This window comes from Salvelinus fontinalis, chromosome 28, assembly GCF_029448725.1.
Source record: "Salvelinus fontinalis isolate EN_2023a chromosome 28, ASM2944872v1, whole genome shotgun sequence".
NCBI classification, from domain to species: domain Eukaryota; kingdom Metazoa; phylum Chordata; class Actinopteri; order Salmoniformes; family Salmonidae; genus Salvelinus; species Salvelinus fontinalis.
The window spans coordinates 21,585,293-21,600,469 of NC_074692.1; the positions used below are offsets into that span (position 1 = coordinate 21,585,293).

The window sequence follows — 15,177 nt, forward strand, 5'->3', positions numbered from 1 at the left end:
GTGGGGCCAAAGCTCAAATGCATATAGCGAGTTGAAACCTCTTGTCAGAGAGGAATTAGTGATCTCTCAGCTTTGTTGTAAGTGTCAGGGGGAGGGGCTTGGTATGCGTGTGTGTGTGTGTGTAAACAGAGAGGAAGAGGCGAAGGGAGAGTTTTCGCTTTCGCCAAAATCGGTCCTCCAAAAAACATTGCGGTTCTATGGTCTTATTTTGGACCTAAGCTTGTCGCCTGCCTTCGCGAAAATGACTCCCATTGTCAGGGCTGAGACATGAGCATTTCGTCATTATATCCAGATCTCTGGTGTAAATGGGAAGGCACACAGCACAGGAGTGAAGGAGACGAGACCAGAAAGACATGAGAACAAGCCGACATAAACGCTCATAAAATCAAAAAATATTCTTGTGATAACAGGCATTTGGAATATTGCGCAAAAACATACATTCGAATGTATCTAATTAATTTGATATATCGCCCAGCCCTATCCCCCACTTAACGGTGTAGAGACAAATGTTAATTTTAAAGTTAATTTCCTGCAATTCTACACATTGTTCCATGGGGCAGAGAGAAAATGTTGCAGTTTAACAACACATTTCCAGCAATTCTACCCATTTTGCCATAGGGTGGAGAGAAATCTTTTCAGTTTGAATGCCATGTTAATATGATATCTGAGCGAGAATGACTAACAAAATCAAATGGGGGCCACCTGGAAGTCAGGGCCCCTGGGCAAATGCCTTGTGTGCCCGGTCAGTATTCGACCATGATTACGACCATGATTACTAGATAGCTGGCTAGACTAGCTAACAATCTAAAATTGTTAGCTGACATGGCTAATTGAGTGATTGTCAGTGACTGACATAAGAAGTTAAAAACTGCTGATGCACAACCACATTTTGAAATTGCACCTGGTGTATTCTATTATTTCTCTCATTAGTAAATTGAGACCCTGACTGAGTTCCTAAAAATAAATATATATATGGCTAAAATGGGTATCGTTATATATATATATATATATATATATATATATATATATATATATATATATATATATATATATATATATATATATATATATATATATATATATATATATATATACATACATACATACATACATACATACATACATACATACATACATACATACATACATACATACATACATACATACATACATACATACACACACACACACACACACACACACACACACACACACACACACACATATACATATACATACACACACACACTACCAGTAAAAAGTTTGGACACACCTACTCATTCAAGGGTTTTTCTTTATTTTTACTATTTTCTACATTGTAGAATAATAGTGAAGACATCAAAACTATGAAATAACACATATGGAATCATGCAATAACCAAAAAAGTGTTAAACAAATCCAAATATATTATATATATTTGAGATTCTTCAAAGTAGCTGCCTTGATGACAGCTTTGCACACTCTTGGAATTCTCTCAACCAGCTTTTCTCTCAACCAGCAGGTAGTCACCTGGAATGCATTTCAATTAACAGGTGTGCCTTGTTAAAAGTAAATTTATGAAATTTCTTTAATTCTTAATGCGTTTGAGCCAACCAGTTGTGTTGTGACAAGGCAGGGGTGGTATACAGAAGATAGCCCTATTTGGTAAAATACCAAGTTCATATTATGGCAAGATCAAATAAGAAAAGAGAAACGACAGTCCATCATTACTTTAAGACATGAAGGCCAATCAATCCGGAAAATTTCAAGAACTTTGAAAGTTTCTTTAAGTGCAGTCACAAAAACCCTCAAGCGCTATGATGAAACTGGCTCTCATGAGGACCGCCACAGGAAAGGAAGACCCAGAGTTACCTCTGCTGCAGAGGTTAAGTTAATTTGAGTTAACAGATTGCAGCCCAAATAAATACTTCAGAGTTCAAATAACAGACACATCTCAATATCAACTGTTCAGAGGAGACTGAGTGAATCAGGCCTTCGTGGTCGAATTGCTGTAAAGAAACCACTACTAAAGGATACTTATAAGAAGAAGAGACTTGCTTGGACCAAGAAACACGAGCAATGGACATTTGATCTGATGAGTCCATTGGTCTGATGAGCACAAATTTGCAATTTTTGGTTCCAACCCGTGTCTTTGTGAGACGCAGAGTAGGTGAACGGATGATCTCCGCATGTGTGGTTCCCACTGTAAAGCATGGATGAGGAGGTGTGATGGCGTGGGGGTGATTTGCTGGTGACACTGTCATTTATTTAGAATTCAAGGCACACTTAACCAGCACGGCTACCACAGCATTCTGCAGCGATACGCCATCCCATCTGGTTTGCGCTTAGTGGGACTATCATTTGTTTTTCAAAAGGACAATGACCCAAAACATACCTCCAGGCTGTGTAAGGGCTATTTGACCAAGGAGAGTGATGGAGTGCTGCATCAGATGACCTGGCATCCACAATCACCCGACCTCAACCCAATTGAGATGGTTTGAGATGAGTTGGACCGCAGAGTGAAGGAAAAGCAGCCAACAAGTGCTCAGCATGTGGGAACTCCTTCAAGACTGTTGGTAAAGCATTCCAGGTGAAGCTGCTTGAGAGAATGCCAAGAGTGTACAAAGCTGTCATCAAGGCAAAGGGTGAAGGGCAAAGTGTTGAAGAATCTTAAATATAAAATATATTTTGATTTATTTAACACTTTTTTTGTTACTACATGATTCCATATGTGTTATTTCATAGTTTTGATGTCTTCACTATTATTTTATAATGTAGAAAATAGTAAAAATAAAGAAATGAGTAGGTGTGAATGAGTAGGTGTGTCGAAACTTTAGACTGGTACTGTATTATATATATATATACTACATACATACACTGTCTTTCTATAAACTTCTGAAGCATTCTTTTTGTCTCTCAGTCTCTCAGTCTGTCCGTCCATCCGTTAGACAGGATGGACTTCATCTCATCCCAGTATACAAGTGGAGGAGAGAACTGATTTAGATGGGTTGCTGTTCAATCACTTAAACCCCTAGAAACAGATGTGCTGAGCAGAGGAAAGGTGCATTGTGGGTAGTGTGTGTGGAGCACCTGATTCTTTTGAAAATCTTTATGGGGCCCCTTTTCTATGGTATTCAATCTCCCATCTCTCTCACACACCCCCACACAGCTCAGTGTTAGGTCAGGAAGGATCTAGAAAAGGCCCCTTCTCTCCCTTGACCCTGTAAAAAATATGACCTCTGTGTGTACATGGGGAGGTACACTGTGTTGTGAGTGTGTGAGACATTCACATTCTCATGCACACAGAGGTCCACATCCAGACCCAGACCCCCATTCCTCCAGGGCCAGTGGTGGAGCAGTCTCCTGGGCCTGGGTGAGTCCAGTGATGGGGTAGGATGGGTCTGGTCTAGGCTTAGAAGATTTCAGAGCACGTACTCCAGTCCTGACTGTCCTTAGCCTCCCAGTATCCACCCTTGTACACAAAGGTTGTCTCCCCAGTGATGGCGTTCTTCCTCTTGTGGAACCACTGTGGCTGGAAGCCCTCATACTCTCGACCTGGGGAAGAGACACAAGCGTCACTCAAATGAAGGGCTCAGGGAGTTATTCTGTATGGTTTACTGTCACTCCCACACATTAGACACCTCTATGTCTGTTTCTCTGGCTCTGAAACAGTACAGGCATAGTAGGGCCAAGTCAAGTCTGAATGAAAGGGGCATATGGCAGCAGGACCGGGTCATAGTCTGGACCAGTGGATACAAGGGAGAAGCATGCAGACCCCATACAAAGGACGCCTTCCAGGTCATCTTTATTGCAGTCATGATAATCAGCTTTTTTCCATCTTCGTAACTTTGCAAAATTCTGAAGCTTTTTATGCAAAAATGATGCAGAAGTGCTAATCCATGCTTTCGTCACTTCTAGATTAGACTACTGCAATGCTCTACTCTCCAGCTACCCGGATAAAGCACTAAATAAACTTCAGTTAGTGCTAAAAACGGCTGCTAGAATCTTGACTAGAACCCCAACATTTGATCATATTACTCCAGTGCTAACCTCGCTACACTGGCTTCCTGTTAAGGCAAGGGCTGATTTCCAGGTTTTTACTGCTAACCTACAAAGCATTACATGGACTTGCTCCTTCCTATCTCTCCGATTTGGTCCTGCCGTACATACAGTTGAAGTCGGAAGTTTACATACACTTTAGCCAAATACATTTAAACTCAGTTATTCACAACTCCTGACATTTAATCCTAGTAAAAACTCCCTGTCTTAAGTCAGTTAGGATCACCACTTTATTTTAAGAATGTGAAATGTCAGAATAATAGTAGAGAGAACTATTTATTTCAGCTTTTATTTCTTTCATCACATTCCCAGTGGGTCAGAAGTTTACATACACTCAATTAGTATTTGGTAGCATTGCCTTTATATTGTTTAACTTGGGTCAAACGTTTCAGGTAGCCTTCCACAAGCTTCCCACAATAAATTGGGTGAATTTTGGTCCATTTCTCCTGACAGAGCTGGTGTAACTGAGTCAGGTTTGTAGGCCTCCTTAATCACACACGCATTTTCACTTTTGCCCACAAATCTTCTATAGGATTGAGGTCAGGTCTTTGTGATGGCCACTCCAATACCTTGACTTTGTTGTCCTTAAGCCATTTTGCCACAACTTTGGAAGTATGCTTGGGGTCATTGTCCATTTGGAAGACCCATTTGCGACCAAGCTTTAACTTCCTGACTGATGTCTTGAGATGTTGCTTCAATATATCCACATCATTTTCAATTCCTCCTGATGCCATCTATTTTGTGAAGTGCACCAGTCCCTCCTGCAGCAAAGCACCCCCACAACATGATACTGCCACCCCCGGGGTTAATGGTTGGGATGGTGTTCTTCGGCTTGCAAGCCTCCCCCTTTTTCCTCCAAGCATAACGATGGTCATTATGGCCAAACAGTTCTATTTTTGTTTCATCAGACCAGAGGACATTTCTCTAAAAAGTATGATCTTTGTCCCTATGTGCAGTTGCAAACCGTAGTCTGGCTATTTTATGGCGGTTTGGAGCAGTGGCTTCTTCCTTGCTGAGCGGCATTTCAGGTTATGTTGATATAGGAGTCGTTTTACTGTGGATACAGATACTTTGTACCCGTTTCCTTCAGCATCTTCACAAGGTCCTTTGCTGCTGTTCTGGGATTGATTTGCACTTTTCACACCAAAGTAAGTTAATCTCCAGAATGCGTCTCCTTCCTGAGCGGTATGGCGGCTGCGTAAACCCATGGTGTTTATACCTGCGCACTATTGTTTGTACAGATGAATGTGGACGTTCAGGCATTTGGAAATTGCTCCCAAGGATGAATCAGACTTGTGGAGATATACAATTTTTTCTGGGGTCTTGGCTGATTTCTTTTGATTTTCCCATGATGTCAAGCAAAGAGGCACTGAGTTTGAAGGTAGGCCTGGAAATACATCCACAGGTACACCTCCAATTGACTCAAATGATGTCAATTAGTCTCTAAGAAGCTTCTAAAGCCATGACATAATTTTCTGGATTTTTCCACGCTGTTTAAAGGCACAGTCAACTTCTTGTCTGTAAACTTCTGACCCACTGGAATTGTGATAGTGAATTATAAGTGAACTAATCTGTCTGTAAACAATTGTTGGAAAAATTACTTGTGTCATGCACAAAGTATATGTCCTAACCGACTTGCCAAATTTATAGTTTGTTAACAAGAAATTTGTGGAGTGGTTGAAAAATGAGTTTAAATGATTCAAACTAAGTGTATGTAAACTTCTGACTTCAACTGTACCTACACGTACGCTACGGTCACAAGACGCAGGCCTCCTTATTGTCCCTAGAATGTCTAAGCAAACAGCTGGTAGCAGGGCTTTCTCCTATAGAGCTACATTTTTATGGAATGGTCTGCCTACCCATGTGAGAGACGCAAACTCGTTCTCAACCTTTAAGTCTTTATTGAAGACTAATCTCTTCAGTAGGTCCTATGATTGAGTGAAGTCTGGCCCAGGGGTATGAAGGTGAATGCCAAGGCACTGGAGCGACGAACTGCCCTTGCTGTCTCTGCCTGGACACCTCCCCTCTCGCCACTGTGATTCTCTGCCTCTGACCCTACTACGGGGGCTGAGTCACTGGCTTACTAGTGCTCTTTGTTGCCGTCCCTATGAGGAGTGCGTCAGTTGAGTGGGTTGAGTCACAGACATGATCTTCCTGTCTGGTTTTGCACCCCCCTCGGGCTTGTTTGGTAGAGGAGATCTTCCTGGGCTATACTCAGCCTTGTCTCAGGGTAGTGAGTTGGTGGTCTGTTGATATCCCTCTAGTGGTGTGGGGGCTGTGCTTTGGCAAAGTGGGTGGGGTTATATCCTCGCTGGTCGGCCCTGTCCGGGGGTATCGTTAGATGGGGCCACAGTGTCCCCCAACCTCAACTGTCTCAGCCTCCAGTATCTTTGCTGCAATAGTCTATGTGCCGGGGGGCTAGGGTCAGTCTGTTATGTCTGGTGTAATTCTCCTGTCTTATCTGGTGTCCTGTGTGAATTTAAGTATGCTCCCCCTAATTCTCTCTCTCTCCCCCCTGGAGGACCAAAGCCCTTGGACCATGCCTCAGGAATACCTGGCCTGATGACTCCTGGCTGTCCCCAGTCCACCTGGTTCTGCTGCTGCTTCAGTTTAAATTGTTCTGCCTACCACTCCTGCTGTCTCGACCTCTGAATGCTTGGCTATGAAAAGCCAACTGACATTTACTCCTTAGATACTGACCTGGTGCACCCTCTACAACCACTGTGATTATTATTTGACCCTGCTGGTCATCTATGAACGTTTGAACATCTTGAACAATAACCTGGTCTTAATGGCAATGTACTCTTATAATCTCCCCTACGCACAGCCAGAAGAGGACTGGCCACCCCTCAGAGCCTGGTTCCTCTGTAGGTTTCTTCCTAGGTTCCTGCCTTTCTAGAGAGTTTTCCTAGCAAATGTGCTTCTACATCTGCATTGCTTGCTGTTTGGGGTTTTAGGCTGGGTTTCTGTATAAGCACTTCCTGACATCTGCTGATGTAAAAAGGGCTTTATAAATACATTTGATTTGATTTAATCTGAGATGTGCAGCGTGACTGCAAAAAAAAAAACCTGGAACGCTGTCATAACCACAAAGCAGTGGCATAAAGTAACTAAGTAAAAAATACTTTGAAGTACTACTTAAGTCGTTTTTTGGGGGATCTGTACTTTACTATTTATATTTGACAACTTTAACTCCACTACATTCCTAAAGAAAATATGTACTTCTTACTCCCATACATTTTCCCTGACACCCAAAAGTACTTATTACATTTAGAATGCTCAGGCAGGACAGCAATATGGTCCAATTCACACACCATCAATATAATGCCTTGTCATCCCTACTGCCTCTGACCTGGTGGACTAAACACAAATACTGTGTTTGTAAATTATGTCTGAGAGTTGGACTGTGCCCCTGGCTCTCTTTAAAAAAAAAAAAATTTTTTAAAGAGACAATCGTGCCATCTAGTTTGCGGAAAATAAGGAATTTGATGTCTAGCTTTTACTTTTACTCATTTATGAAAATGGAGTACTTTTTCCACCGCTAAACTTAAGTACATTTTAAACCAGATACTATTAGACTTTTACTCAAGTAGTATATTACTGGGTGACATTCACTTTTACTTGAGTCATTTTCTATTAAGGTACACTACAAAAAGTATGTGGACACTTGCTCGATGAACATCTCATTCCAAAATCATTAATATAGAGTTGGTCCCCCCTTTTCTGCTATAACAGCCTCCACTCTTCTGGGAAGGCTTTCCACTAGATGTTGGAACATTGCGGCAGAGACTTGCTTCCATTCAGCCCCAAGAGCATTAGTGAGGTCGGGCACTGATGTTCGGCGATTAGGCCTGGCTCGCAGTCGGCGTTCGAATTCATCCCAGAGGTGTTCAATGCGGTTAAGGTAAGGGCTCTGTGCAGGCCAGTCAAGTTCTTCCACACCGATCTCATCAAACCATTTCTATATGACCTCGCTTTGTGCATGGGGGCACTGTCATGTATGCCATTGTATGTTAAAGTATGTCATTGTATGCTGTAACATTAAGATTTCCCTTCACTGGAACTAAGGGGCCTAGCCCGAACCATGAAAAACAGACACAGACCATTATTCCTCCTCCACCAAACCTTACAGTTGGCACTATGCATTGGGGCAGGTAGCGTTCTCCTGGTATCCGCCAAATCCAGTTTTGTCCGTTGGACTGCCAGATGGTGAAGCGTGATTCATCACTCCAGAGAACGCATTTCCACTGCTCCAGAGTCCAATGGCGGCGCTTTACACCCCTCCAGCTGACGCTAGAGTGGTGAGTGTTGCAACCGAGGACAGACGATTTTTACGCGCTACACACTTTAGCACTCGCCAGTCCCGTTCCATGAGCTTGTGTGGCCTACAACTTCGCGGCTGAGTCGTTGTTGCTCCTAGACTTTTTCACATCACAATAACAGCACTTACAGTTGACCGGGGCAGCTCTAGCAGGGTAGAAATTTTACGAATTGACTTGTTGGAAAAGTGGCATCCTATGACGGTGCCACGTTGAAAGTCACTGAGCTCTCCAGTAAGGTCCTTCTACTGTCAGTGTTTGTCTATGGAGATAGCATGGCTGTGTGCTCTATTTTATACACCTGTCAACAACGGTGTGGCTGAAATAGCCAAATCCACAAATTTGAAGGGGTCTCCACATACTTTGTATATATAGTGTATCTTTACTTTTACTCAAGTATGAAAATTGGGTACTTTTTCCACCACAAAGGAGAGGGTCAACACAAAAAATATGGGGGTGGGGGAGGGTGATGCACAACAGGGGGACGCAAGGCCACCCCCACTCACCAGAGTCATCATAATCACACTCTGACCACCAACAGAGGGAGGAAAAGAGAGACGTGTCATGGGTACATCAAATACAGCCTACAATAGGGCACAGTGATACACAGAGTGTTGGACTTTAACAATGTTACCAGGATTAGAAGTGTCTGTTGTGTCCTCTCTCTACAATCTCCCCCTAGTAGCCTCCAGTAGCTCTTCACTTCAATCCGAATCTGTTCTTTTCCTCTACTTGATCTGTCATTACCCCTCCATTTGCCGTGAGGCTCACTTCAGGTAATACTGTTATTCTCATAATCATTTACATAAAGGTCATGGGACCTGGAGAAATGATTCAAAGTTATGTGACTGAAAAAATACCTTTATAGAAATCCCTCAATCAATCCAGCCCTACTTCTGGAATGTCTGAAGTGTCCTCTCTCCCCACTTCTCCACCCAGCCCCTTTCTATCAGTCTTTTTCTTTATCAACTTTACCTTTACCTTTCTCTCCACCTTGCCCACTTTCTCTGTGTGTCTTACCGTTGTCCAGTGCGTCTGTGGCCTCTGCCTCTCTCCTCCTCCTCACAGCTCTCTGTTTCTCCTCTAATCTCTGTTTCTCAGAGTTGGCCTCATCCCATCTCCCTGCCTCCATCAGCCTCTGGTCCGGTCTCAGCCGGCTGTCCGTCAGCCCCACCCCATCCTCCGGCTCATTCAACGTCAGCGCCAGCGAGGAGAAGAAGTACATGTTCTCAGCGTTATCCCTGACGGAGGGAGAGAGAGAGAACAGGAATAGGGAGGGGGGGAGTTGCTCTGTAATGTAGTATTCTTTACAAGTCAGTGTTTTTGTGTAAGGTGCATCATAGGCTTAGTGCGTGATCTGTGTTACTGTATAAACTGTTGTGCTGGGCAGTGCTTACGGGAGAGGGTATTTCTTCCACAGTAGTTTGGGGGACAGGGTCTGGTAGACAGTCTTCTGCTTGCCCTCGGAGCCGCTGCCCCCTTTGCTGCTCTGGACGATCTTGGAGCTCTCGATCTTATCGTCCCACGTGCCAGACAGGATGTAGTGGGCCTGCCCTCCACTGTCTGACACCACCCCTGTCACCTGGACAACACACACACACAGATAGAGGAGAGGGGGGTGAGGAAATGTATCAACCCTTATGTAGAAAATAATACAATAAACCTCTATAGTTTATCATAAACAACTATTATGAAAGAATAGTCCATTCAAAAATTATACATTTGCTTGTACTACCCAGCAGGGGGCAGCACACAACAATGTGACAGCCGAGCCTACGAGCTCATCATGCCACAGTCAGGTTTCAGCCAGGGCTAATTAGAGGGTGATGGTGGTAACATGTACCTTGCGTGGGACATCCCTGGAGAAATAGCTGTAGGGGGAGAACTTGAGCTGGCACGTCTCCTTGGTCCTGTGGTTGACTATCTCAATGTCCCCTGACTACCCATTGACAGTGGGAGGGATAGAGAAAGAGAGGGAGAAGCGAGGGCAGAATGGGATGGCAGACAGAATGAAAGGGGAGGAATGGATAGTAGAGAGAATTGCTGGTAAGCATCAATAGCAATCATGTATATTGCATACATAAACAACTGATGAGTCATCATCAGAGTTCAGAAGAACAGAAAGAACCACTAACATCTCAACATTCCACAGCTGCATCAGAACAGTGTCTGTACCATAGAGATCTTATTAAATTACAGCCATATTGGTCAAGGAGAAATCCAAACCAGTCTAATTGGAAGGAATGGCAGTAGAGGCATAATCCTGACTTTACTAATGCAGGAAAATAAAAGGCATGTGATATCTCAGAAATTGTGTTATAGAATTATTGTCAATCTAAAATAATATAGAATTATAAATCAAATTTACACAGGTTTTATACACATGTTTCAAATGTGCTATTGTATGATACAATGTCAGTACTTGTCTAAGTCCTATCACCAACGGAGTTCAGCCAGTGTATGGCTGTGGATTTATTGGGTTGTTTGAATGGAAGCTAACAAACACAGTGAAGATACATTCTTCAAATTCATTCTTTTACACAATATCTTATCACAGCACTGGGAAACCATGGTTGCCCATCTCCCTGACCAAAATGGCTGACCTTTATTCCATCGAAAAGGTTCATGTCCATTCTAGTGTTCTAATTCCTGATTCTATGGTCTGTACATTCAGTCAGCCTCAGTTATATCATTGGATTCTAGCATGAAGCTCTATATAATTGACACTAAGTTGTGCTATAGGGACTGATAATGAGAAGCTGTTTGTGAGTGTGCCATATTCTACCATATGATAGAGTTTATTCCCTGGCCCCCGTCTCCCTCCTCTTCCTCCAGTGAGGGACTGGTATGGTTTTTGGCACTAGCACTACACAGCCGATTCAAATAACCAACTCATCATCAAGCCTGGATGATTTGAATCAGCGGTGTGGTGCTACGGCAAACACCAAAACGTGCATCCAGGGGGGCACCAGGACAGAGTTTGGGAAACTCTGGTATAGAGTACAGAGTAGTTCTACAGACAGACAGACAGTTACAGACTGTAATTGGGTCATCTCAGAGAGAGGGGAGGGCGTTACTCGAGATGAAAGGGGAAGAAACCCCTAGAGACCACAGGCAGGCTTATTCATGTGCTATGCTGTTCTGTTCTGATTGAACTCTGCCTCCACACAACACTCATTCCAGTGGCCTGGATTACATTACAGAGATAAAGAGACAGACACCTCTAACACACTGAGGGACTAAGTAGACCCCATGAAGTAGTTAGTAGACACACCTGGTCAATCCACAGCTTGCCCACGATGATGTTGTGCACGGTGGAGATTACCTTCCTCCACACATAGTGGTTCTCACTGGAGTGGAACTGCAGGTGAATGGCACCTGCAGAAGAGGGGGAAGGGAGAAAAAAGGAGGGAACATTGAGATATAATTGACAGATTGAGTGGTGGGGATGAAATGCAGTCACAGAAAGAGTGACAACAAAAATGAAATCGATATCTTTGCGTTCTCTCTTAGTGTTAGTACCAATGCATTACAGTGTAACAAGGCAACATTGGTTGTGGTTGATATTCTGTGGTTCTTATTTTTGGTCCTTTGTAAACAAGGTCAGTCCTACCTGCAGGGACTTGGCCTGGTAATGCAGGGGAGTAGCTGAGAGGAAGAGGCTGGGACTCTCATTGCACTCACACACTTAGTGCTTTAATCAATCAGATCCGCTTTGGCCAACATCTGCATAGCGGTTGCCATTGGTTGCAAGGAGTCGTATTATCAGAAACCCCTTGCAGTCTTGTTAACAAATCAGACCAGTGGAATGTGAGATGTAATTTACACCTCCATTAGGATGATAGAAACCCTCATGATTTAGTTTCATGATTTTTACATTTGAGAATAATTATTTCTATATAGCCTATTATTTCTAACGCAAGTGGGGCGGCGGGTGTGGCTTCGTGACAACTATCGCAAGAGCAGCTGCTCACCGATTTGACAGCTCTTTCAACAATGCCAGAACATCCACTATGAAAGTGTGGGCTATCGTCAGTTAACGCTTGATCTGATTGAATCGAGGCCTTATACTCTGTTGTCACATATTACTTACTTACATCTCACTAGGCTCACAAACATTCAATATTGTATCTTTATAGTTCAAATGAATCTCATGGCTTCATGTTATGGGAAATCTATCAATCACATCTGTGGGATCTGTTCATCTCTAATTTATCAGGGTCTTAGAGACCCTAGCCCATCTCAGTAGAACACATCCCCCCTATACATCCACTCAATTAGTATTTGGTAACATTGCCTTTAAATTGTTTAACCTGGGTCAAACATTTCAGGTAGCCTTCCACAAGCTTCCCACAATAAGTTGGGTGAATTTTAGCCCATTCCTCCTGACAGAGCTGGTGTAACTGAGTAAGGTTTGTAGGCCTCCTTGCTCGCACACGTTTTTTCAGTTCTGCCCACAAATTCTCTATAGAATTGAGGTCAGGGCTTTGTGATGGCCACTCCAATACCTTGACTTTGCTGTCCTTAAGCTTTTTTGCCACAACTTTGGAAGTATGCTTGGGGTCATTGTCCATTTGGAAGACCCATTTGCGACCAAGCTTTAACTTCCTGACTGATGTCTTGAGATCTTGCTTCAATATATCCACATCATTTTCAATTCCTCATGATGCCATCTATTTTGTGAAGTGCACCAGTCCCTCCTGTAGCAAAGCACCCCCACAACATGATGCTGCCACCCCCATGCTTCACGGTTGGGATGGTGTTCTTCAGCTTGCAAGCCTCCTCCTTTTTTCTACAAACATAACAATGGTCATTATGGCCAAACAGTTCAATGTTTGTTTCATCAGACCAGAGGACATTTCTCTAAAAAGTACGATCTTTGTCCCCATGTGCAGTTGCAAACCATAGTCTGGCTATTTTATGGCAGTTTGGAGCAGTGACTTCTTCCTTGCTGAGCGGCCTTTTAGGTTATGTCGATATAGGAGTCGTTTTACTGTGGATATAGATACTTTTGTACCTGTTTTCTCCAGCATCTTCACAAGGTCCTTTGCTGTTGTTCTGGGATTGATTTGCACTTTTCGCACCAAAGTACATTCATCTCTAAGAGACAGAACGCGTCTCCTTCCTGAGCAGTATGACGGTTGCGTGGTCCCATGGTGTTTATACTTGCGTACTATTGTTTGTACAGATGAACGTGGTACCTTCAGGCGTTTGGAAATTGTTTCCAAGGATGAACCAGACTTGTGAAGGTCTACAATTTTTTTTCTGAGGTCTTGGCTGATTTCTTTTGATTTTCCCATGATGTCAAGCAAAGAGCCACTGAGTTTGAAGGTAGGCCTGGAAATACATCCACTTGTACACCTCCAATTGACTCAAATGATGTCAATTAGTCTATTAAAAGCTTCTAAAGCCATGACATAATTTTCTGGAATTTTCCAAGCTGTTTAAAGGCACATTCAACTTCTTGTATGTAAACTTCTGACCCACTGGAATTGTGATACAGTGAATTATAAGTAAAATTATCTGTCTGTAAACAATGGTTGGAAAAATTACTTGTGCACAAAGTAGATGTCCTAACCGACTTGCCAAAACTATAGTTTGTTAACAAGAAATGTATGGAGTGGTTGAAAAACAAGTTTTAATGACTCCAACCTAAGTGTCAGTAAACTTCTGACTTCAACTGTATATACATACATACACCATCATGAGACATTTATTTTCATATTGTGGTGACAGCGATCAGTACATGGTGAATATGTATTCAGCAAACGTACCCAGAGGCATTATGGAGAGGTATTTGCCACGGAACTTGCTGGATATGGTGATTTGCTGCCAGAGGGTCCAGCCTCGCTGAGAAATCACATGGTGAGCTGCTGCTGGGGGGTGATGGCTCACCTACAGAGTGGGGGTGAGGGGAAAAGGTTATTTACACATTCAAAGGAAGATCACTGCTCTGGCTTCTAGTATGTCAATGATTGGAACTGTTGTGTATAATGGCTTATATCTACAGCAGGGGTACAAAATGGCAGTGTCGTCTGCAAATACATGGAGTATTTTTTGGTGTTTTTGTATGCGTTTGTCTCAGCGTCATATTGTACTGTATCTCTGTGTGTGTACCTGCTCACACAGCGAGCGGTAGCCCAAGTCGTCCAGCCGGTCCAGCTCGTAGGTCTCCCCCAGCAGGGGGTTGAAGGGCTTGGCCGTGCGGTGGACGGTGGTGGAGTAGGAGGACACAGAGAAGGCTGCCACCAGACACAGCTGCTCCAGGGAGCTCTCGCAGCGCGCCGCCTTGTCCAGCAGCTCATGGTACTCCAGGTCCTCTGTCAGCCGCTGCAGCATGGACAGAGGCTCGTTGAAGTTCACCTGCAGGGGAGGGACAGACAAGACAGAGAGACAGTCAGATTTCTATGGTTACAAGAGTTGTCATTGACCTGCACATTTGAGGCAAGTCCCAAATGGCCCACTATTGGGATGCCGCTCTCTCCACCTCTCAAACACTCACACCCAGGCTCATTCTACTATATGCACACAAGCACGCCACACACACTCACAGGCATGGGGATCTTGGAGAGCTCCTTGCCGATGCAGTTCTTCATGATGCTCCACAGGTTGAGGGAGTAGTTGGGCTTGTCTGGGATGCGGCTCCGCCTCCTTCGGAGGGGCTGCAGCTCCTTCCCGGAATCCTTACAGCTAGGAGACACCTGAGGGAGAGAGTGATAGAGAGAGAGAGGGAGGGAGAGAGAAAGATAGAGAGAGATGGGAAGGAGTGACTGAGACATACGTCTACCTTTAGATTTGTTAACATCATAGAAAGCTGTGA

At 43.6% G+C, this 15,177-nt stretch overlaps 1 protein-coding gene across 4 annotated transcripts in view; it reads right to left on the reverse strand.

The window, feature by feature from the left end:
- Positions 1-372: 372 nt before the first annotated feature.
- The window catches only part of LOC129826380 (oxysterol-binding protein 2-like), an 83,063-nt gene continuing 68,258 nt past the window's right edge, over positions 373-15,177 (reverse strand). For 3 of the 4 annotated variants that reach the window (XM_055887055.1, XM_055887056.1, XM_055887057.1), the window contains 9 exons: positions 14,909-15,058; positions 14,475-14,720; positions 14,132-14,252; positions 11,632-11,735; positions 10,201-10,296; positions 9,755-9,939; positions 9,378-9,598; positions 8,864-8,884; positions 373-3,534 (listed from right to left, as the gene is read on the reverse strand). In XM_055887055.1, coding sequence (XP_055743030.1) covers positions 3,392-3,534; positions 8,864-8,884; positions 9,378-9,598; positions 9,755-9,939; positions 10,201-10,296; positions 11,632-11,735; positions 14,132-14,252; positions 14,475-14,720; positions 14,909-15,058 — 1,287 coding nt within the window. In that variant the 3' untranslated portion in view covers positions 373-3,391. The remainder of the gene's footprint in view (positions 3,535-8,863; positions 8,885-9,377; positions 9,599-9,754; positions 9,940-10,200; positions 10,297-11,631; positions 11,736-14,131; positions 14,253-14,474; positions 14,721-14,908; positions 15,059-15,177) is intronic. The other variant, XM_055887058.1, reaches the window with a different exon arrangement.